The sequence below is a fragment of the Hemibagrus wyckioides genome, linkage group LG07, assembly GCF_019097595.1.
Source record: "Hemibagrus wyckioides isolate EC202008001 linkage group LG07, SWU_Hwy_1.0, whole genome shotgun sequence".
NCBI lineage: Eukaryota > Metazoa > Chordata > Actinopteri > Siluriformes > Bagridae > Hemibagrus > Hemibagrus wyckioides.
The window spans coordinates 15,014,770-15,038,761 of record NC_080716.1 but is presented as its reverse complement, the minus strand read 5'-3'; the positions used below and the strand labels follow the sequence as shown (position 1 = coordinate 15,038,761).

Genomic DNA, 23,992 nt, shown 5'->3' with positions numbered 1-23,992 from the left:
ATGTTCCTTAATCTTAGTTAGCTTTGTGCAGTTTATTCAAAATCCATTAAATCATAGAAAATGTTTTTCTTTCTTGTATTTTGAACACTTGTACAGCAAAGTAGTAACGGTCAGAGGTTATTGTAATGATGGTGTTTTACAGGCCCCTGGTTCTCTGTGGAGGGAAAAAATGAAGAGAGAGGAATCACTGGTGTATCTTATCTTAAGAAGCTGTATGTGACTGTCAACGGTATCACTGTAACGATGATGAAGAGCAGAACCACTCTGGTCAGTCTTAAAGTAGCTAATTTTTTTTTACTTTTTTAATTCCTGCAATGTTAAAAAATGTATATACTTTATAAAGGACATTTTTAATCCCCTCATCTTGTCCTTTACAACATGTTTTGCTTCTGTTGTGTTTAATCCTTTTACATTCATAAAGGCAATTTATCCCTTAAATCCAGCTTTCTTTCTCTGTTTCTCTTCAAATCTTTCATACCACTGCAGGTGAACGGTCGTAAAGTAGCTCTACCCCACTCTCCCTCTCTTCTAATCTCATTAACTTCAGCTGGGCAGTATGTTATCCTCAGCACTACTTTTGGTCTGGAGGTGCGCTGGGATGGCAACCATTATGCTAAGATCACTGTGCCCAGGTATTGCTTTACTGATGAGATTTAAAGTCTTTTCAAAAGATAGAGTTCAGTTTTAAGTTTTAAATATTTTACCTTTTAGTCAGTACTAGAGAGACAAGACAAATCAAATCATATTAAAAAAACATCTCTCTATTGATATTTCTAATGGTTTCATATCATCATATTCATATTATTTTCTCTCTCTCTCTCTCTCTCTCTCTCGCTCTCTCTCAGTACTTACTATGATCAGATGTGTGGTTTGTGTGGAGACTACAACGGAAACCCCAACAACGATTTTACAAAGCCAGATGGTTCCCTGGCTGGCAGCTCAGATCAGTTTGGCAACAGCTGGCAAACTGATAAAGATGAAGATGAAACGTTAGTCTATACTGTTTCACTATCCTGTCACACCTTTTTCTTACATAGCACAACAATGTTTTAAATGACAAACACAATGTATCTTTGATCCTCACTGGACAACTTTTGCACTATGATGTGAAAGACATTCATGATGTGTTTGTAGGTGCAAGCCTGATGTCACACCTGATCCACCATGTGACCCAAGTTTGGAGGCTGAAGTGTCTAAACCAGAGAAATGTGGAAAAATCACTGACACTGCAGGACCGTTCAGGTGAGCTAATATCACACCAGTAGATTTCTAAAGAATTGCCAATCATTTGATTAAAATGGCTGGAGACACAACATGAAGAATTACCTATTGTAAATTAAGTGTGTAAATTAAAAATAACACATTTACAAAATAACTTGGAAAAAACAAATAAAACATCAAAACATGACAGATACAAAACAAACACATCATATGTGTTTAAATGTAAAATACTAATGTAATGTAACGTAATGTTATTGTGTAATATAAATATAGACAGAAATATAGACAGAGGGTGCATATAAGTAACTGTGTTATTATGTTCTAGTTGAAGTTTAATTTATGTTTCTTCCAAATCTTATTATGTTCCTTTTTTATTTTTGCTCTCTTATCCTATTTATCCCCATTACAACCATAGGGATTGTATAAAGGTGGTGGACCCTCTGCCATTCTTCCAGAGCTGTGTGTTTGATATGTGCCGCTATGATGGACTGCTGCAAACTCTGTGTGACCAACTCCAGGCTTATACTGATGCCTGTCTCGGTGCCGGAGCTCCAGTGCATCAGTGGAGGGAGCCAGACTTCTGCCGTGAGTCTCACCATATAGTAGTGTACACACACACACACACATTTGATGACTTATTGACCAGTTCAGGAACTTCTTGACAAATTCTGGGTGTAAAATATTATAAACCATATCCACTTTGTTTTTTTGTGAACAAAGAATATTAGTATATTCTTACAGTTTATTAAGCATGTAAGATAATTATGCTAAAGACAAGGAAAACAAATATGCTGTAGTTTTCAATGTTTCCCTTCCTCTTTCTCCTTTTTCTTCGCAGCTCTGGTTTGTCCCCCTAACAGCCACTACTCTACATGTGTGAGTTCATGTCCAGAAACATGTGTGGGTGTGAGCGGCCCACCTGGCTGTGGACAGAAGTGTGTTGAAGGCTGCAAGTGTGACCCTGGCTTTGTTCTGAGCGACAACAAGTGTGTACCTCTAAAAGACTGTGGCTGTGTGGACCCTGAAGGCTCCTACCACCCTGTGAGTTTCACACAACACACACACACACTCACAGATAAATTGAACTGTTGTAAGTAATCATATTATTTCAAATTGTAATCCAACTGGCCATTTGACTCACCATATATATAATGTGTATATACTTTTTTCTTTTTTTATTCAACAATATAATAACAATATAATTTAATTTGACTAATTGATCAGTAACTACATGACCAAGTGACTAGAATGTCTGTTACTGCATTGTCAAGGTGAATGAGAGCTGGTACCTGGAAGGCTGTGAACACAAGTGTGTGTGTCTAAGTGGAAGAATCATTCATTGCTACAACACCAGTTGTTTACCTACAGAGACCTGCCAGCTGCTGGATGGAGTGTACATCTGTAAACCAAAGGGTAAAGAAATTCCTGTAGGACATACTCCCTATAGTTTATGAACACTTCAGACAGTTTAGAGTAAGTAGGTTCTCTCTGCTTTTTTTTAATAGAGCCTACAGTTCCAGGAATCTGTTCTGTGTCTGGGGACCCCCACTACACCTCTTTTGATAAAAGGGTCCATCATTTCATGGGCTCCTGCTCATATACCCTCACCAAGCCCTGCAGTGAGACATCAGGGATACCCTACTTTACTGTTGACACTCAGAATGAACACAGGAGCAATAACAAGAAAGTGTCCTATGTGAAATCAGTCATCATCAATGTGTATGGAAGTAAGATTATCTTGGACAAAGGCCGTAAAGTCCAGGTGGGAGGCATTGCACAGACTTTATATTGAATTGAAGTTATGTGCATAAGAAAATTTAGTACTGCATATCTATTTTTGCAACCAGTAGTACAACAGCATTACTTTTCTTATTACAGGTAAATGGAGTTCGGGTGACTGTGCCCATCAATCTGTCAAATGGTCTGAAAATTTTCCTTAGTGGAAAGTTTGTAGTGCTGGAGACAAACTTTGGCCTGCGTGTTCGCTTTGATGGCAATCACTATGCCGATGTCAGTCTTCCCTCCTCTTATAAAGGCTTGTTGTGTGGAATGTGTGGTAAGACAGATTTATAATCTATTAATGTATTTTTTTGATGTTATGACATATGTTTACACGTAAAATTTAGTTATTAATATTTATATTTTGACTTCGATCTCAAAGGAAATTACAACGACAACCCAACAGATGACAACATTATGTCAGATGGCAAGCCTACCAGCAACACCAATGAGCTTGGGGAGAGCTGGCAGGTGCCTGATGAAAGACCAGAGTGAGTTATAGCACTCTTAACATAATCTAGTAAAGGAAATCCCATGATGTGTAGTGTTCAAACAGCTAAGGTACATGTTGTTACAAGCCAAATAACTACAGAAGAAACCCTTGGAATGCAGGACTCATGAAGTAATACCCTAGAGAAAACATGCAAAACATGTTAGGACAAATACTCAACTGTTTTCAGTTGTCTGAGATGTAACTGATAGCTATAGAATATTTTTATTTTGTTTATCTGGAATGATCTTTCTGTTTCTTTATTATTCTGACTTCCAGTTGTTCACATGATGGTGGAGATATTGAATGTAATAAAGATATTGAGAGTGAAGCTAAGAAACCAACCAGCTGTGGAATGATCACTGATCCTGATGGTGCGAACACACACATACACACACCATTTGATCAGGCAGAGCTTAATTTGATTGACAGACTGTATGCTATCTGGCTTTGCTTAAGTGCTGTCCCTCTTCTGCCACTCAGGAATCTTCAAATCATGCCATAACGTTGTGCCGCCTGACCCATACTTTGAGAACTGCATGTTTGACCAGTGTGGCACAGGTGGAGCTACTGTGGCCCTCTGTCAGGCTATTGAGAGCTATGCTGACCTCTGTGCTCAAGCTGGGGTGCCAGTTAACTGGAGGAACAATACTTTCTGTCGTAAGTGTTTGTTCATGGCCATGAGGTGTGCCTTAGATAGCAAATTCAACTTTTGTTCCTGTGTATCATTAGCTGTCACTATCTCCCATCTTGCTTCTTCAAACCTTTACATATCTTTCTGCAAACCAAACTGTTTTGCAGCCCTTAATCAGTCTGCTTGTTTCTAAATCTCCTTCAGCCCTGAAATGTCCTGTTGGCAGTCACTATGAGCACTGTGCTACTGCATGCCCCCCCAGCTGTCAGGATCCTGGTTCAGCCAGCACATGCACACAACCATGTGTAGAAGGATGTGTTTGCAATGAAGGATTGATATTGAGTGGAGACAAATGTGTGCCCTTCAGTCAGTGTGGATGTACTGATAAGAACAGCAACTACAGACCGGTATGTAACAGTAGATGAATTTGAATTAGAAAATTTGGATTTAATGGGTGTGAATTGGCATTATTTGAATCTCTGTGCCAAAGTGTTACAGAAAGATTTAAACCCAAACAATGAACCCCAACCCCATCTGTGAGACCCTTAGTGATTGCCTATTGCTAATGACCTGTTTTGTTGTTTCTTGTACAATTTTAATAGTTTCATACAATCATGTTTTTATTCAAAAAATATGTTAATGTCGGCATATGTGCATTATTCAGGTGGGCGAAAGCTGGTTTACTAAGGATGACTGCTCTGAACGCTGCATGTGTTATCCTTTGAACAATGTGACATGTGAAGCATGGAAGTGTAGCCCTGCACAGGAGTGTAAAGTTCATGAAGGCCAGCTGGGCTGTGTGGATACAGGTATGCACTTCTCCAATCCAGTCATAGTATAGTAAATGCTAAAAAACTATTTCTTGACATTCAAAGTTCAACTGCAAATCACCATTCACTGTTCAAGGTGTATGAGGTAACAACTAGCTGACAACCATGATTTAAACTTGCTTCTTCTTACATCAGTTAACAATTCAGTCTTTAATGTAAATATTATAATTTACTGACACATGCAATAATCTGACATCAATCCACTATAGAAGAAATTTCTAAACTCTCTAAATCTCTGTGTGTACAGGAGTTGGTATTTGCCACATAGCTGGTGATCCTCATTACTACACCTTTGATGGTATCATGCATACCTACATGGGCACGTGTACCTACACTTTGGTGGAAGTGTGCAACAGTTCCATGGTGACTCCATTTACCATTGTGGCCAAAAATGAAGAGCGTGGCCAGCCTGAAGCCTCATACGTTCGTTCTGTCACTGTCTACCTTCCTGGAGCAAACATCACACTAAGCAAGAGCAAGAGAGTACTGGTAAGGGTCAGAAACACATAGGGTGTAGATTAGCAAGTAATGAATTGGCCAGAAAATATTTTTGTCATATTGGCATGTATATAATGTTGTCTTAAAGAATATAAAACCTATGTAGATAAAAAGAAAAAGAAAAAGATTTGATCATATACACTTATGGTTTTGCCCTCTATAGCTGGATGGCCAAAGAATTCGTACCCCCATGGACATTGCTGTAGCCAAGGCCAGGGTGTTTACCAGTGGAGTCAACAGCGTTCTGTCCACTGACTTTGGCCTAATTGTACAGTTTGATGGTGTTCACCATGTAGAGATCACAGTACCTGGAGACTACTTCAACAAGGTGAGAAAACATGCTGATGACACTAACAAGGACCAACTGCTTAGTTGCTTCTAGTTAGACCTTTAGGTTATTCCACCACAGATATAACTCAACCATTTCAGCCATTTGTAGTCATTTGTAATTAAGAATTATTGATATTTCACTGCTTCTCACCTTTGTTTTCTCTCCCCCACACTGTTGGTAGGTATGTGGTATGTGTGGTAACTACAATGGTAATTTCAGTGATGATGACTTGATGCCAAATGGCCAGCCAGCTAAAGATGTTATAGAGTTAGGCAACAGCTGGAAGGCAAAGGGAGACAGCGATCCAGGGTGAGCACTGAACACACTCCTGACATACTTCTCCCACATAATAAGAGAAGCTTTATTTATTTAATTAATTTATTATTTCTTATATTTATCTCTCTGTTAATCTCTGTCTTTATAGATGCCAGCCAGACACACGTCCCGATGTCCACCCAAACTGCACAGACACGGAAGAGGAGGTCATCCGCAATCAGTGTACCAGCATTATCATGTCAAACAAGTTCAAGCCCTGCCACTCGCTCATCCCTCCTACGCCCTTCATAGAGAACTGCATTTATGACATGTGCGAGTACAATGGCATGGAGTCCACACTGTGTGATAATGTGGCAGCATATGCCCAGGCCTGTCAGAGTGCTGGTGTTACCATCAGCTGGAGGAACACTACCTTCTGCCGTGAGTGATCCTCAAGCTACTCGAATAAAGAGAGTATAGTCCCAAGCAGCCTTTATACTGCAGTGATCACTAACAATGACGTCTTATAATGTCATGTTGTTAATGCTTTGTAGAGTCAGCTAATGTTACAGAGGTTAGAGGTTAAGTAAAGACAGCTGAAATGTAGAATGTCTCAGATGTATAACAGTAGCTGCCCTGTCCTGTCCCCTACACAGCTCTTCCATGCCCACCAAACAGCCACTACTCAGACTGCACACCACCATGCCCTCCCACCTGTGCAGACCTTTTCCCCATTTTCTGCCCCCTGCCACCAAATGGCTGTGTGGAAGGCTGCCAGTGTAACGCAGGCTTTGTGCTGAGTGATGGAAAGTGTGTGCCATTGTCCAACTGTGGATGCGTGGACAGCAAAGGAGAATATCATGATGTAAGTTCCAAGTCAACTTCAATCCATATAAAAGTTTGAGTGAGCTTCAAAATTTGTGACATGTGGTATGAAGGAGTATTTACCTGCTATTTATGCATATAATTAGGTTTCATAGGTAGGCTCAAAATTTTTGTAACCTGCACAAACTGCATGCATTTGTGATACAGAGAATACCACTGTGGTCATTGTTCTGGCTGTTTGTTTCAGGTTGGGGATTCTTGGCTGACAGAACATTGTGACCAGAAGTGCACATGCAGTCAGGGAGGAGTACTGAGCTGCAAGAACTTTCAGTGCAGCTCTAGCTCTGTTTGTGCCTTGGACAATAATGGCGAACGCTACTGCAAACCTGAGAGTGAGTCCTAGGAACAAATAACTAATCATTTCTTTCATCCTACACAGGCCTCTTTTGTTATACTTATAAGATACAATCTTTCACCTACATTAGAATTCTTATTTACCAAAAATAAGTCTTCCTCCAGGAAAGTTTTAAAAAATATTTTAATTCTTTTTTACATTTATAGGTTTTGACAAGTGCATAATTTCTGGGGATCCACACTACCGCACCTTTGACAGGTTCAACCACCACTACCAAGGCCCATATACATATGTACTAACCAAGGATCATAATCTACCCAGCGTCCTCACGCCCCTTACCGTGAAGGGTAAGAATGTCCGAAGAGGTGGCAACAGCCGTGTCTCCTACCTGCACGAGGTTTATGTGGAAGTGTATGGTGTCAGTGTTCGCATGCTCCAGAAGAAGCGACTGCTGGTAGGATAAAATGCAGTATTTGTGTTAAATGGAGTATACATTTATGCAGTAAAATTACACATCCTCATGTGTGTTGCGGATCCCTCCTACAGGTTAATGATGAGCGTGTGTCCCCTCCACTGAGTCCTAACCAGGGTATCAAGATCTCCTTAAACTCCCGCTACCTACAGCTCTCAACTGACTTTGGACTTACCGTTCGCTTTGATGGCAACTTGCAAGGAGGTAAGAATAAATACACCATGTGTGCATATTTATATTTTGACCTTGTCATTTACACACACACTATATACAACCCCTTTCCCCATGAACAGAGGTGATTTTGCCGAGCACCTACAGGACGTATGTGCTTGGCCTTTGTGGGAACTATGACAAACGCTCTAATAATGAGTATGTGAAGCCTGATGGCAGCCTCACCCGCAACCTCAATGAGTTTGGAGACAGCTGGAGAGTGAGTGACAAGCAAGGGGAGGAGTTTCACACCACAGACCTGCCCCAGCTCACCCGTTTGCACAAGTGAGTGAAGCACTTTTAAACAGGGCCTTAGTTAGACTGATCATCTGATCAGTTCTCGCCTCACTTTTTTCTTTATGCTAATAATAATCATAATTAGACAAAACTACACATTACACTATATGGTGTACTACACTACACACATACATTCTAAATAACCTTTAAAGCTTTCTTCTTCCTACAGACTCTTTCTCTCTATCCCATACACAAAAGCACTCACTATAATCAAGTGTCTCCATCCGTGTTTGTTTCAGGAGAGAGATTGAAGGAGATTTGGACTCAGGCTTTGAGACATTCAGATGCACTGCTGCTCAGCTGGAGGATCTGAAAGGAAATAAACAGTGTGGAGCATTAAGTGACCCTTCAGGACCATTTGCTCCCTGCCACAGTACCATTCTGCCTGATCAGTTCGTGGAGTAAGTACAGTGACCTGTATTATTCTGATGAGCTAGACTTGCAGAACAAAGATGTTAGGGGTGTGTGTGTTCTGTACCCCTGGTGACTGATACTTGTGTAGATAATTAGCTTATTTTAAAAAATATTCATGATAGACAAACTGTGCGGTACTCTGATCAGGATTGTGTGTGTGTGTTGCAGGGACTGTGTGTTCGACTTGTGTGCAGAGCAGAGCAATTCCACACTGCGCTGTGAGAGCTATGCTGTTTATGCCCTGGCTTGTCAGGAGCAGGGAATTATATTAGGGCCTTGGAGAACACAACTGGAGTGTGGTATGTCACATAGACTCGCAGAGGCACAAACAAACATACACACACACACAGTTTGTCTATTAAATGTTTAGGGACACCTAGATTGAAATTTTAAACCCTAACTTAACACCTAAACCTAACTTTTAATACCTTGTTATTTGTGACAATAACAGTTATACTGTGTGTAATGTTCACTAAAAGAAAGAATGATTTTTAAAGTCAAAATACCCTTCAATCACTAAATGTTTCTCTAAATGACCTGGAGAAAATATTGTGACCTATTTGTTCATTATTTTTGTTCCCAGATGTCTCAGTGTTGAAAAAGCTGATTTATTATTATTTATTTGCAAGTCATGGAATAAAGCAAGAGCAGATTTCTAACTTTAATATGTAATATAATTTACATTCAGCATTCACATTGAAAAAATCTGTATTGTTATTATAGCACTAGAGGGTGCAAAAGCATCAGCCACATTCTGAATAAAATTATGAATGAACGTTGCATATAATAATAATAATAATAATAATAATAATAATAATAAGCCAATATCTTTAACCTTCATCATGGATTTTCTCACTGTGTGCATTATGTGCACTGTAGGTCTGTCTTGCGGTGCCAACAGTGGCTACACAACCTGTATGACTGCATGTCCAGCATCATGTGCTGACTTAGCAGCACCTTCAGAGTGTGAGCAGACTTCGTGCTTGGAGGGTTGTCAGTGTAATCCTGGATTTACCATGAGTGGCGAAGTGTGTGTTCCTTACAATGAGTGCGGATGCACCTTTTTGGGCCGTTACTACACTGTGAGTCCTCAGTCATGTGTATCTGCTGTACTTAGGTAATATGAGCACAGATTAATATGCATACCACTGTTCTCTTTGCATGCAAACACAGCTGATGGAGACATTTGTGACTGAGGACTGTGCTCAGACCTGTGAATGTACACCCACTGGTTCTGTGTGCCAGCCCAAAGGGTGCAAAGACAACCAAGTCTGTACCATCTACGACACTTTACGTGATTGCTACAACTGTGAGTACCACCGGTTAACACACTAATAATATGCACTTTCCAGTAGGAGTCAGAAAAACTGTGTATACAAACAAAAGGTGTTCACATACAATGCTGCATGTTTTGTTACCACTATAGTTTCACAATTTTGTTAAGCAAATATAATTCCTCTCTGAATTCCTGTCTTTCTCAGTGAACCCATGCACAAGCTCACCTTGCCTGAATGGTGGTACTTGTGTTGAGGGCACAGACATCAGCTACACCTGCTTATGTCCAAAAGGCTTTACAGGGAATAACTGTGAGAAAAAAGTAGGCCTAGGTAAATAAACAATAATTAAATATTCAAAATATACCTGAAATTATTAAGCAGAATTTACCTACCTGCTAATGTACAAAATATAAGATGTAAAACAGCTGTAATGTGCTTTAAGGACTGACTGTCTTTACTGCCCCTACTGTTCTAACAGATCAGACAACCATTATTCTGATTGGAGTCTTGGTACCACTTGCAGTAATCGTCATTGTCACAATAATTGTGTACGTCTGCAAGAAAACAAAGAGGTATGTCCAAGAAACAAAAATAATTCCGTTTTCACAGTTAAATATTGTCTATGCCATTAAATAATATCTATGACATTCCCCCCAAATAATTATCTAAAGGTCACTTATAATGAGGACAGTGATCAATTCTTTTCTGTACATTGTGTAGTGTAACATCTGGATTGGATCTGAAAAAATCAGTTAAAGAGTTTAAAAGTTATTTTATTTTTTAACAGTGTATATTATATAATAATGAATGTGAAATGGTGTTCTCTCCTCAGGCACAGAAAAAACAGTTATGACACCAGTAGCAGTAACAGTCTACCATTGGAAACAGATCTTCCCTATAAAAATTTGGATAAGAGCAGAAAGAGTATCGACAGCACAGTGATGAAATCGTCCTCATTCTGAACCGTCCAAATGTTTTAATTTTTATATGATTTTATTTTGTATTTATTAAGATGTGACTGCTGCTGGAATTAACAAGTGAATAGAAATTAACAGTGGACATATTTTGTAATCATCATTCATAACTTATTTGTAAACCTTACTGTAATTGTTGGTACGAAGTGCAAGAATCTATTAATGAAACAAGAATGAAACAATACGTTTTTTAAACCCTGTATCATGCTGTTGGTTTTTTGTTTTTTTTAAAAGAAACATTACAAAATTCCCATATCCATTTATTCGGTTCTTTCAAGTGCATTACCCAGTAGGTAATCATACTTTGTCACAAAGTTTAAACACATTTTGTGATTTAAACACTTCAAATAATAAGAATAAACCTTTAGACATCAGCAGTCAAATCACAATGACAATCCAAGAGAGATAAAACAATTGCAATAAAGTGCTTAGATGAAGAAGAAGAAAAAAAATAATAACTTCAGTAGTAACCAAATTTATCATTTGGATACCTATGATGTAATACACAAATAATAAAAATAATAAAATAAAATGATGTTTCTCATGTCTTTGTAGTCGTACCAACTTCAAGTCTGCCAAGTCTGAAATAGTTGGACTATAATATGTAGATTTGTTAACCATTGAAATAAAGAGAAAGTCTTCCTACTGAAGCAATGGCATTATAATCACATTTCCATGCCTCTTAACAGTAAATCAGGCCTGTCATGTTGATCATATTTGTACATATTGGACCACACTGAACTGCAAAAGAGAGAGCTTTTAAGCGATTGGCTGTCTAGCTAAAATTGTGTTATGAAATACAGACAAACTTGGCTGATTGTGAACAGGTCATCACTGAATGTAAATTCACGCCAACTCATTCTTCAAGGGGTCAAATCCGATCAGTCATGGAATGATTGTTACGTGAAATCCGACAGGGGGTTTGATGCCAATCATCAATACAGCTGGGAGGCATGTCAGAATCTGCCCCCTAAAGACTGGTAGAAAATCAATACACACAAATCAATAACATGGTGCTGGTAGCCTCAGAAGTGCCTTAGAGCTCAGAACTGCAACATGGGACTTACTGATATTAATAATAGAAATGAGTCAGAACAACATCAGACAACATGAAGCCCACCAGGAGGAACATAAAATGGTTCATCAACGTACCTGTGGGGATCAGTGTGTGTGTGTGAGTACTATGAAAAATGGGGAAAACCTCAAGCTGGAAATGGCTGAGATCAAGGAAACATTCCATATTCCATGTATTAGAGAAGAAAACTGTTATATATGTGAATGTTGGTAATATCTAAGACTAAGCTACACTAGAGCACTTTACTTTCCGTCCAAAGATTGCATAATATTTTGATTTGGCTATTCACAGCAGTTTTTAACCATCGTGTTCATAGAGCCAAAAACTGATGCTGCTCTGCGGAAGTAGTTTGCATTTCAATTTCGCAAAAACAACACTTAAGATTGAAATGTACTATGATACATAATAGCAGCTTATATCAGGTATCATTATAAAAAAAAATCCATTTAAAGGCTCAAAGTTTAAAAATATAGAAATAAAGAAATGCAAAGAATTTCGCTGGCGCAAAGGAATGGATGTAGGTATCAAGACTGGCAAGACCACAAAAATAAATAAATACATTCAGTAATAATTTTACAAAAAGAAAAAATAAATGTATCCACTGGTGGCGGTCAGTGGAACAGCATAATGTAATACAGAACTGTCAGAAAAGACTGAATTACAAATGTCATAAACAAACATTCAGGCAGGTTGACTTCCACTCAGTTCCAATTTCTTGACCCCATTAGTTTCCTCAGACACTAGTACACTGAATTAATACGAGTGACATATTTAAAACAAGGCCTTAAAGTGACTAGACTACTCCATATATTTGTTTCCGAGATCTCATTTTACCTGCCTTTGAGAAATCAGTCAAACAGAATGAAATCAATAGCATACTTTGTGCCTGATCTGAAAGGAGATGGGGAGCCTTAATGCTGTGCATGTAAACAATGAAGGTGTAGAAACAAATAAAAACCCACCCCACACTTGAACACTACTAAAACTAAAAGACCCCTTGTCTGCTACATTACAGTGAACATTCAACATTACAATTTTCAAGAACAAATCAGGTTGAGTTGGATAATTAACAACTCACTACAACTAAGAATTGAAAATTAAAATTCCAGTGTGACACCTCCTATAATTCCCAGTGTGTGTGTGTGTATGTATACAGTTAGCTGTGTGACTCCAGTACCAGTACTTTGCACTCGCGTTTGGCGATCTTGTCAAGCGATAAAATGCTCCGCTCTGGGGGGAGGTAGAGTGGCCGACCGACAGGAGAGCCGACAGGAGGAGTGATTGCACGTCGTTCCATAACACTGCCTGTCCTGCAATGAAAAGGAAGAACAAGTTTACAGTTTCTATGAAACTATGAATAGACAGTATATGGGTGCCATCACATAGCATTTGAAATTAGAGCACATTTTATTTTAAAACCCCCTTGGTTGTTGTTTAATTAGGTAGGTGAGAACACAAATTGCACTCAGTGGTACACCAACATAACCAGAATTATCAGAACATCTAAGCATATAGTGATCTCTGTTTGCTTCCTGGCTCAACTGCAATGAGAAGCACTTCGATGCTGCAGGAAATAAAGCAAAGATGCTGCGTTGTTTTGGTTTTTTTTTTTAGCTGCTTAACTGAGATAAGACGTGCAAATTGAATCAAATAAGAGAGTTGAAGCAGTGTTGAAATGAAAAGGGTTCTGGATATTTGAAATAAACAAAGTAAAAGCTGAATGTAATAACAACAAAAATGGTTGTAACAACAAAATGTTTTAAACTAGTTTTATATATAATCATCTAACTGTTTATTTACCACTGGCTTTGTGTTTAGCCTTCTTCTGCTTTTCTGTTTGTCTGGGGTTTTTGCTTTTATTTTTGTTTAATTATGTGCAACAAAACCAAACAGCAAACAAATAAAAAGTACAAAATTGACTAAAATTCCAACTCAATATAATTGTGTGTCCATACCTGGTGAGGTGGGATTTGGAGGGCTGCTGATGGGAGAAGGATTGTGAGCGGCCCAGACTTAAGCTGGCCTGGTGTCGGTCAAGTATGTCTCGAACAGCAGGACTGGACGGACTGTTCTTACGCGAGAGAGGACGAGCTTCAGGGGGAGGGTTTGACACTGATGCTGTAAACTGCAGCTTTAGTTTCATGTGCTGACTCAGCTACAAGGGGGAAGGGGTTGTATAATGGAAGCAAGAGAAGGTAAGGGATTTGTATTAGCTCAAACAAGCAGGTAAAAGTCCTCAGTTCAATCTATTTTGCAGCTGAAACACACTTTACCTCAAAGAGGCCAGCTTTGAGGATCTGGAAAGCCACAGACACAGAGAGAGTGCTGCCTTTGCGACAGTAACCAAGGTTACTTAGAGGAGAATGACATACTACTGCATTTACTGCCGGGTCTTCCTTCTGTCCACGGCCTAGAGGAAACAAAGAGAAGGATGAGAAGATAAGATGTAAAATAAGAGAAAAAATGAGGACAAGAGGTGGAGTGAAAATGAACCGTGATCTCCTGAGACTAATCATTTTTACACAGTCATGATGTGTAGTTTAAACCTAACCCAGATTTTAATTCCTCCACATTTATTTCTTTCAACCACAGGTTGTAGACTACATATGTTTTATTATGACAGGAAAAAAAAACCCTGGTGCAATAAATCTGACATCAAGTCATCTAGTACTCACACACACTCACACTGTATCTCCAAATGCTGATGGTTAACAGTTTTGCACCTTGTTTTTCCTGGTAACCTTTCCTTTTAATCTCATAGTCCGACATTTTCACACCTTTAACCACTCAGTTTCTATTCTCATCTTTCACGATCTGCCTTCTGCTTCTCTCCTTTTCTCTTCACATTTCCTCATGTTGTTTATTTCTGTTTTCTTGTCAGTTACACTTACACTACAGCTATAATTTGCTCTTCAAACATCCAAGATATCTTTCTCTCCTGCTTTCTCTCTCACACACAGACACAAATAGCTATTATTCAGAATTTCACCACTGTTTGAACATCACACACCAATTCTACATCAGTGGTTCTCAGCTGATCTTACTTTAGGATATGTCACTCACCCACTTTCAATAACCACTTTAACCTGGTCAGGACTGCAGTGGCTCCAGAGCATTCACCCTGGATCAAACACACCTAGGGGTAATTTATAGTCACCAATATGCTGACTGACATGTTTTTGGGAGGTTGGAAAGAAACCTGTACAAATGTTATGCAATGCAATGATACCTGCTAGGCTTACATGTCAAGGGTTAAGCTACCAACAGTTGACTTCAGATGACTTTTAAAATGGGAAACTCATCCTTTTTTTGAATAAAAGTTTTGAATGAAGAATGCATTCGCAACCCACCAAATGAGAAACATTGTGCAACATAAATTCTTCATTAATTCAGAAGTATATCAGTTATATTCATCATCCGTGCATGGCGTTCCTACTCACCCTCTGGTGTCCAGACGAGCCGTACAGCCAGGAAGTCCTGCAGGTTGTTGAGGAGCGTGTAGCGCACTCTGAAGTGCTCATGAGCCCTTACAGCACTGGGGCAGCTCGCGGTCATGATGAAGTGAGGCCGGTCCAGTCTGATGCTAGGCACACTGTAGTGTGTGTAGATAGAGCTGGTGAATGGCAGCTTAGGAGTGGACCACTGGAGGACTGCTATCAGAGGCACCTCAAGACCCTGGGTCACAAACATTCACTAAGCTTTACAAGTGTTTTAGCTGGGTTTGCTGTTATTGTACAAATTGTTTTATTAGTTGGCTTTACTAGTAACCAGTTTATGGAATTAACAATAATAAACAGCTCTATTCGCATTATTCTCTGGACACACCTCATTAGAATCATCTTGGGCCTGGTCGCTAAGCTGCAGTTGAAACAGAAAGTTCTGCTGCTCCAGTGCGCTGAGCATGCTGGGAAGGTGACTAGACTCACTGTCCATCCGGTAGAAGGACGCCATGGCAACCTCACCTGACTGATGGCTGCAGCAAGGATGGAGATGGTGAAAAGATCAACCATGGACAGTTTACATACTTTAATTATTTAGCATATATTGTAGTTACACACTTCAATATTTCTAAAAAAGTAGAAATTAACATTAAAATTAAAATCAAATCTTTAATTCTTTCTTTGGGACAATTTATGTTTTGAAAATTAAACAAGGAGTTTCAGATGAGTTTAGTTTCATCCTCATATTTGCAGTAACGTGTTTATAAAGGGCCACATTGAGTGAACATGCATAAACATGTTTACCTACTTAAAACCAATCATTAAGTACAAAAACGATTAATAAGACCGTACCACACATTGTCGACCAGCAGCACGGAGCCATCAGGCATCATGGGTAAATAAGAGGCATTGAAGTTGGGCAGGATTCGGACATCATGTACACACACTTCCTCCTGAGAGCTACCATTTAACACTAAAATGCACAAATGGGGAAGGAAGTCACAGATATGAAGCACGACAACTCTTATGGGCTTATCTCTAGCTCCATAAAAGCTGACTTAATTCTTATTTGATAATCACACCACGATATATAAACATTTCAGTAATTCACAATGAGCAACCTGACTCTGACTGCATGAATATATTTTATAAAGGATATTAGGAATGGGTCTCTGGAGGCCTTTTTCTATACTAATGTGAAAATATTTCTCTTCTCATTTCTAGCAGATATTCTCAGAGGGCATGTTTGATTGCATCTGCTCAAAGAGTAAAATTACACTCTGATTGTGTTTAAACAGCTTTCATTTCATAAAGAGAGTCCACTGTGATATTTTGCTTGCTCAGGAAGCAAAAAGTCATTTATTTTTCCAAATGACTCTATAAATCTTGCATTAATAATTAGAAATGCACAAGGTAATTATGTTTCCGAATAAATAATAATAATGGGGATTTTTTTTTTTTTAAATCTTCTTCAGATCAACCCGGATGTGGAACCATCGCATCACAGATTTTGTAGATTTTTTTAGTCCTGTTAGTACAAGTATGAGAAAAGCTCAAAAATGTTTGATTGAACTTTCACTCCTTCAAGCCAAAAGTACTAAATGAACACCACCTGACTGATAACACAACAGGGTCTAACAAAGTAAGTTTCAGAGTCCACATAGTGAAGATGATTAAATCCCCAAAATACTGTAATAATCAGAAACTAGATCTTACCTTCAGTTCCTAGAAAACAATATACTTCAATATCTGCCTTACAGTATTTATAAGAACACTGAATATCTAACTGTTCTTCCATTCCTCTTGTACATATTTCAGGAAAAAAAAATACAAATAACAGATTTCTAATAACAGATTCTTTGATTTATTTGTACTGGGACATAACACACAAATTTGCACTTATTTGGAAGATGAAGTAATAGTTAAAAGTCTGAAAATCTTTCACACAAAGGGACCTCTATCATTAATATTGTAACAACTTTGATTCTAATAATTTGATTCATTGAAATGTTTTGATTCTATATGAAATTGCATAATACCAAGTTTCATCTTCTGAGCCAAATATTATAAAGTCTACAATTTTGTAATGAATGAATTCTGCATGCAGTAACAAAAAATTTAAACAAACAAAAAAAAAAAAGCAAAATCTAAAAACAGAGTGGCAGAAAAGTCTTTTGCTGTTAGTTGATGGGATCACCCTTGAAGTAGACATATACATAACATGAAAAGCAACACTTTCTTGCCATTTTTACCTTAATAAGCATGGACGGAATTCTTAAAGTGCTGCCTATAATGTTTTTCCCCCATTAATAATAGAGCATAATAGGGTAATATGCTTTCCAAAATACCTTTAAGTACAGTTAAGTGTTTCCCAGACACAGTCATCTGCTGACACTTCACTGTGGGTGGAGGAAGGACGTTAAGAGTGGTGCTGACTGAAAATGGAAAATAAAGGGGGGGGTTCATGACAGTCACAAGTCAATACATTTTGAACCTTGTTCTGCAAAATGGCCATCATTCTTTAAGATAAATGAAAACAATTAAAAATACAAATTAAAAACGCTAAGCCCAATGGCAATGGCTTACTAAATAGTCAGTTTTAAACAGAAAGAAGACAAATAAGAGAGTAGATTAGCATAAGAATGAAACAGCATTTAGAATGACTAAAATTGGATTGCTCTTATGTGGTGTAATACTCGACTTCTCAGCAGGAAAATCCCCCAAAAAACTAAGAATTCCTATTCAGGAACTTGGGATGGTCTACTTAATTCTTAGTTCCTCACGTTCAAGTGGTGTCCAATCAACATGGCTGTGCACAACATCAACACTACACAAAGTGGCTCTTGTCATCTCTTATGTGGTCTACATAGGTAGATGCTTTAGAATATACAGCCAAGCCACATTTGCTTGTGAAATCTCTAACATTAACTAGTTGTTGCTACTACCTGATGCTGTCAAAAGGCAAACCTAAAGCACCCAGGTTTGTCCCAATTTGTAGCTTTAATGAACAAGGAATCAAAATAATGTCATTCCCTGTGCATTAAGTGAGGTCATTTCCACTTTCAGCAGAATGTAAGCACTTACCTTGGGCTTTAAAAGTGTTAAGGTCCTGGCGGAAAGTTTGGCAAGGGCTCTTCTGCTGAAGAATGCTGAGGTAGCCATGTTCCTGGATCTCAGCCTTCTCCTCCTCCTGCTTCCATACAGTCACTATGATCTGGACAAGACATAAGCAATATATATCTACAAGTTCTGACACAAAAATCTCATTATTTTTTATTCAAGTCAGTCATTATTAGAAGGTGCATGTACGCTATAATCAACAATAAATCATTGCTTTCATTGCTATATTAATATTTGTTCAAATGGATGATTTATACAGCGTATTATCTCGGTTTAATGATTTACAATATCACTTTGCTGTTTTCATGATTCTTTTGATAGCAAAGAATTTTAAGAAGCATTCAAATGAACGCAATTTGTTTTATTAAATCCATAATCTGCAAACACCAGCCAGATATCACTGTGGGTGAGTTCTGTCAAAGAGACAAAAAATATCATCCTAATAAAAAAACATGAATATAAAGAGATTTAACCAGCAAAATAAATCTTACTGAATAAATGAAGAATTATCTCATATACATATGTATATGTATATGTGTGTGTCTCACTTTCACTTCACTTGTGGCGATTAAACACAAACCTCAGCATTGTCTCTTCACTTTAGTGTCATTAGTTCTGAGATAATTCTTCATTTATTCAGTAAGATTTATATATATATATATATATATATATATATATATCTTGCAAATGACAGAACCGAACAAATGGGTTCACACAAATGACACAAATGCAGCCAAGAAATGGAAAAGAAAAAGCCTAAGCAAAACACCATTACTGTACAATACATGCTTTTACCATTATTATCTTATATACTACAAAGTACAGCCTGTCACTGAGCTGTTTTTGGGCATATCTAACTAACGTTTCTAAGCATATAGCAGAAAGAGATAAGAAACACAGAGGCAAAGCAGCAAATCCATTCAGTTCCACCTTTGCTCTTACCTTCACTTTGAGTGTGTTGACAGGGAGTTTATCCAAGGACACAGTCAGGGGAAAGATGACTTCATCATTCAGAACCACTGGCTCATCCACAGGTGACTGAACAAGATCGCAAGTTGGAGAAACACATAACAAAAAAGGCAAGAGGCATGTTGTAACCACCCACTATATTACTCCTTACTCCCAGATAACTTGCTCTTTGTCCATAACTACAGAGAAGGCTGTGCAAATATAAGACCCAGGACCATTCAGAAAGTCATTATTCTCACGATGTGTCTTACAAGACACTTTTTATTATTTATGTGTGGTAATATCTTCTCAGCAACAACAACGACTGCAACATTACTAGAGCTAGAGCATTATGGTTAGGTTATAGTCCTTTATACTGCATAAGGAACTATTCAGGAGAACAAATGTTAAACCACAAGCCATTTAGAAAACCCCATGTTTTCACCTCTCTCCACAGGTGTAGGTATACAATTGGTAACTGCAGCCAATCTTTTGCTATGTATAGAATGTTATGAGAAGTCCATACAACCATTGGACCACTGCTGACCAGATAAAATTATTATTATTATTATTATTATTATTATTATTATTATTATTATTATAGTTGTTATTAGTAGTAGTAGTATTCAGTGATTGATCACTATAAGCTGAGCAATGATACCAACATGGTAGTAGCCATTTTGTTTTGTTTGTTTTTTCAAACAATGTAGACTTACTTAGCTACACACCTTTTTGGTCTGTACAGTTTGACACTACAGCAGACCCTTTTAATCTGTTATTTAAGCTAAATTTATGCTGTTTCTAGCATTCTTAAAAAATATTTTAGGTTCATTCTAAATTTTGCAAGTGCTTAATAAATTCCCAGGAACACACACATGCACCTGATAAACCTGTACCAGTGGCATACCACCCTAACATACCACTACCATGTCAGTATCATCACTGCAAAATACTGCACAACACAATAGCCCACCACCAAAATTTCATCCAGTCAGTGATGATTCTATGGCGCACTCTTTCCAATGATGGATCGGTCAAAAGATTGTACATAAAGCAAATGCACCACAGTCAGCAAATGTAAACCTACAAGGTGCACCAGCAGGGCAGGTGTACCTGATAAAAGGGCCAATGAAAGCTATGTGTACCTAATAAACTGGAGTGTATAGCCAGTTCAAACAATCAGTTTTCACTCATGGGTCTGATGGCGTCTATGAAAGAGCAAATATTATAAGGAAGCGAGTTATTGCTCGGACATCTCTCTCTCTCACATACACACACACATACTCTCTCTTAACAGAATGTGAAGTGACTTATCAATATATGCATATATAAACCAAGTGAGACAATAGAGATAGTAGTACAAACAGATAATTATAGTTAACAATACATGTATATACACCGATCAGGCATAACATTATGACCACTTGCCTAATATTGTCTTGGTCCCCCTTTTGCTGCAAAAACAGCCCTGACCCGACCTGCACTGTGTATTCTGACACCTTTCTATCAGAACCAGCATTAACTTCTTCAGCAATTTGAGCAACAGTAGCTCGTCTGTTGGATCAGATCACACAGGCCATCCTTCGCTCCCCACGTGCATCAATGAGCTTTGGCCGCCCATGACCCTGTCACCGGTTTTCTACTGCTCCTTCCTTGGACCACTTTTGATAGATACTGACCACTGCAGACCGGGAACACCCCACAAGAGCTGCAGTTTTGGAGATGCTGTGATCCAGTTGTCTAGCCATCACAATTTGGTCCTTGTCAAACTCGCTCAAATTTTTCCTGCTTCTAACACATCAACTTTGAGGACAAAATGTTCACTTGCTGCCTGATAATCAGTGTTATTCATTTCACCTGTCAGTGCTCATAATGTTATGCCTGATGCCTGAACGGTGTATATATGTGTATGTTTATATACATATTCATATAGTTATATGAATATACACACACACACACACACACACATATATATATATATACACACACATACATACATACATACATACATATATGATGACATTTAATAGATATATAAGATGTTGTTTATAAAGGTGGTGGCTCACCTGCACAGGAGCTCTGCGGAATTCTCTTGCGCCGTTACCGGGGTTGTTGTGAATGAGAAGCGGCTTACACTCCCTGAATCCCCGGTATGTCGTGGCTCCTCTGCCTGAGCAGCTCGTCGCTCCATCATCTTCATCACTCTCCTCCTCGGCTCCATCTTCCCCGGAACGATCAATCCCCCGCGCCCTGCTTTCACCCGGACATACGCTGGCGAGCGCGCGCAGAGACGCGGCCAGTTCCCGCCAGCCGCGGCCCGTGCGCTCCTCACTGCACCCGGAGCCCGAGCCGCTCTGCGCGCGCAGCACCAGCAGGAAGCGAACCGTCTCGCCCAGGTACAGATGGCTGCGGCGCGGGAGGGTGCGGTACCGGGCCGGGTCTGACAGGTCAGAAATGGGCACGGCGGGGAAATACATAAAATACTCGCACTGCGATTCCATCATTAAAACCATGACTGGGGTGTTATTATCACCGCAAAGCAGAGCTAGCTAGCTAGGCTAATAGATCCGGAAGCCTATTTAACTAGCAGAGGGAAAGCATCCTCTCCTCACACATAAACCCTCGAATCACCCTGATTCGTTTCGCGTGTTGGTCTATTTACATTACAATTATCAGCAATAAATACAATAAAAATACATTCTATTTTGTGCCATGTCGTTGCGCTGCCAGCTCCTGAGGTACATTCAAACCAGCCTGCAGGCCTATTAATCGAATCACAAAGGGTTACTGCTTAGGAGCCGAAATACAACTAGACAGGAGCAGTAGATTATCGAGACTGTTCTACGCTAGCACACATGAACTGACTTGGACTTTAAAAAAAAAAGAAAACACTCTGAGAGAAAAAGGTGAAGAAATACTACCTCTAGATATTAATGGCTATGCACAGTATAATCCTTAATATATACCACTGTTATCCAGCTCTACGGATAATCAATTTCAGTTTGATCAACTGGCAAAACACCGGAAGAGATGGTTAACATTGTAAACATAATATTTGATGAGATAATAACTAAACCAAAGAGGAAGTTAAGGTTACGGTTTTTTATTTGATACTGTTGCTATATTAAAATAATGAGCATTCGTCTTGATAAAGTTCATGTAGTTGTGATCTGTGTTCATGTGAAGTTCAGAGATTTGTGACATTTGGCGGATGACATTTTATGCCATGAATGTGAAATATGTTCGCTGACATAGTGAACATAATTCACATTCATGGCATAAAATGTCATCCGTTTTTCTCAAAGTGTAGTCTGTGATACATAGCCAAGGGTCTCATGACTTTTATTTAGTTTAGCTACAGTGAGGGAAATCACAGTTCAAGTATATCAAGCTTATTGTATTTATCATTGAGTTCTCTTAGTTATCAGTTAATCAGAATCAGGTTTATTGGCCAAGTATATTTTTTATGTTTGGTACCAGCTGTTCGTGACCCTCAAAAGTATCCAATCGTCTAGCCATCACAATTTGGCCCTCGTCAAACTCGCTCAAATCATTACACTTGTCCATTTTTCCTGCTTGTAACACATCAACTTTGAGGACAAAATGTTCACTTGCTGCCTAATATATCCCACCCGCTAACAGGTGCCATGATGAGGAGATCATCAGTGTTATTCACTTCACCTGTCACTGCTCATAATGTGTGTGTAACTTATGGGGATGAAGTGTTCTTACAGTACAGTATATGTAGATATAAAGTGAAGTATAACATGTTTGTAAAGAGCATGTTGGTCAGCTGTTTATAAGGGTGATTGCTTGTGGAAAGAAACTGTTACTGTTCCTGACAGTTTTGGTGTATAACGTTCTGTAGCACCTGTCAGACAGGAGTAGTTGAAAAAGGTTGTGACCAGGGTGTGAGTGGTCTGCAGTGATATTTCCTGCCATTTCCTAGTTCTTGTGGAGTACACTTCATGGAGAGTGAGCAATCATTTTTTTCTGCTGTATTTGCTGTTTTCTGCAGAATGTACCTGTCCTGTTTTGTAGCTGCACCAAACCAGATGGTGATGGAGGTCCACAGGACAGATTCAATGACTGCAGTGTAGAACTGTACCAACAGCTCCTGTGGCAGACTATACTTCCTCAATTGGCACAGAAAGTACATCCTCTGCTGGGCCTTTTTGAGGATGGAGTTTATGTTGTACTCCTACTTCAGGTCTTGGGGAAAGTTCCCAGAAACTTGAAGGTCTCTACATATGATAGTGGGCTGTTGGATTTTGTGAGGTGGGCATAGTGTTGACTGTGTCTTTTAAAGTCCAGACATTTCTATAGCTTTGATGGTTCTGACCACACCATAGTACCAGCTGCTCTATCTCCTGCCAATATGCAGACTCATCACCATCGATGATGAGTCCAGTGAGCATAGTGTCATACACAAACTTCAGGAGTTTCAACAGCTGGGTTCTTGAAGTGCAGTCATTAATATAAAAGGAGAATAGCTGTGGGGAGAGGACATATCCCTGGGGAGTGCCAGTGCTGACTGTCTGTATACT

General features: G+C 38.9%; 2 protein-coding genes across 5 annotated transcripts in view; one reads left to right on the top strand and one right to left on the bottom strand.

Moving 5' to 3' along the window:
- Window positions 1-10,858, top strand: part of zanl (zonadhesin, like) — a 40,390-nt gene extending 29,532 nt beyond the window's left edge. For all 4 annotated transcript variants that reach the window (XM_058396091.1, XM_058396092.1, XM_058396093.1 and 1 more), the window contains exons 75-104: window positions 143-267; window positions 487-632; window positions 846-989; window positions 1,135-1,242; window positions 1,637-1,806; window positions 2,060-2,262; window positions 2,493-2,634; window positions 2,727-2,983; window positions 3,100-3,277; window positions 3,383-3,491; window positions 3,770-3,864; window positions 3,974-4,150; window positions 4,329-4,531; window positions 4,789-4,933; window positions 5,202-5,443; window positions 5,616-5,780; window positions 5,965-6,092; window positions 6,208-6,479; window positions 6,695-6,903; window positions 7,111-7,255; window positions 7,425-7,672; window positions 7,765-7,894; window positions 7,984-8,185; window positions 8,437-8,598; window positions 8,780-8,910; window positions 9,491-9,693; window positions 9,785-9,920; window positions 10,093-10,218; window positions 10,367-10,460; window positions 10,721-10,858. In XM_058396091.1, coding sequence (XP_058252074.1) covers window positions 143-267; window positions 487-632; window positions 846-989; window positions 1,135-1,242; window positions 1,637-1,806; window positions 2,060-2,262; window positions 2,493-2,634; window positions 2,727-2,983; window positions 3,100-3,277; window positions 3,383-3,491; window positions 3,770-3,864; window positions 3,974-4,150; window positions 4,329-4,531; window positions 4,789-4,933; window positions 5,202-5,443; window positions 5,616-5,780; window positions 5,965-6,092; window positions 6,208-6,479; window positions 6,695-6,903; window positions 7,111-7,255; window positions 7,425-7,672; window positions 7,765-7,894; window positions 7,984-8,185; window positions 8,437-8,598; window positions 8,780-8,910; window positions 9,491-9,693; window positions 9,785-9,920; window positions 10,093-10,218; window positions 10,367-10,460; window positions 10,721-10,850 — 4,925 coding nt within the window. In that variant the 3' untranslated portion in view covers window positions 10,851-10,858. The remainder of the gene's footprint in view (window positions 1-142; window positions 268-486; window positions 633-845; window positions 990-1,134; window positions 1,243-1,636; window positions 1,807-2,059; window positions 2,263-2,492; window positions 2,635-2,726; window positions 2,984-3,099; window positions 3,278-3,382; window positions 3,492-3,769; window positions 3,865-3,973; window positions 4,151-4,328; window positions 4,532-4,788; window positions 4,934-5,201; window positions 5,444-5,615; window positions 5,781-5,964; window positions 6,093-6,207; window positions 6,480-6,694; window positions 6,904-7,110; window positions 7,256-7,424; window positions 7,673-7,764; window positions 7,895-7,983; window positions 8,186-8,436; window positions 8,599-8,779; window positions 8,911-9,490; window positions 9,694-9,784; window positions 9,921-10,092; window positions 10,219-10,366; window positions 10,461-10,720) is intronic.
- A 504-nt stretch (window positions 10,859-11,362) lies between these two features.
- Window positions 11,363-22,200, bottom strand: trappc14 (trafficking protein particle complex subunit 14). Its single transcript, XM_058396094.1, has 10 exons — window positions 21,512-22,200; window positions 19,440-19,535; window positions 18,462-18,591; window positions 17,726-17,812; window positions 16,230-16,350; window positions 15,763-15,910; window positions 15,378-15,612; window positions 14,211-14,347; window positions 13,893-14,092; window positions 11,363-13,247 (listed from the first exon to the last, which is right to left on the bottom strand). Exons 1-10 carry the CDS (start codon window positions 21,956-21,958, stop codon window positions 13,094-13,096), a joined length of 1,755 nt encoding a protein of 584 aa, XP_058252077.1. The 5' UTR covers window positions 21,959-22,200; the 3' UTR covers window positions 11,363-13,093.
- Window positions 22,201-23,992: the final 1,792 nt, after the last annotated feature.

Bases quoted from the DNA above. Each gene is read 5' to 3' on its own strand.
- trappc14 (XM_058396094.1), bottom strand. From the start codon at position 21,958: ATGGTTTTAATGATGGAATCGCAGTGCGAGTATTTTATGTATTTCCCC. The intron at 17,813-18,461 runs GTAAGTGCTTAC...TTCCATTTTCAG, and splicing joins TAACACTTTTAAAGCCCAAG to TCAGCACCACTCTTAACGTC. The intron at 14,348-15,377 runs GTGAGTAGGAAC...TGTTTCCTCTAG, and splicing joins GCTCGTCTGGACACCAGAGG to GCCGTGGACAGAAGGAAGAC.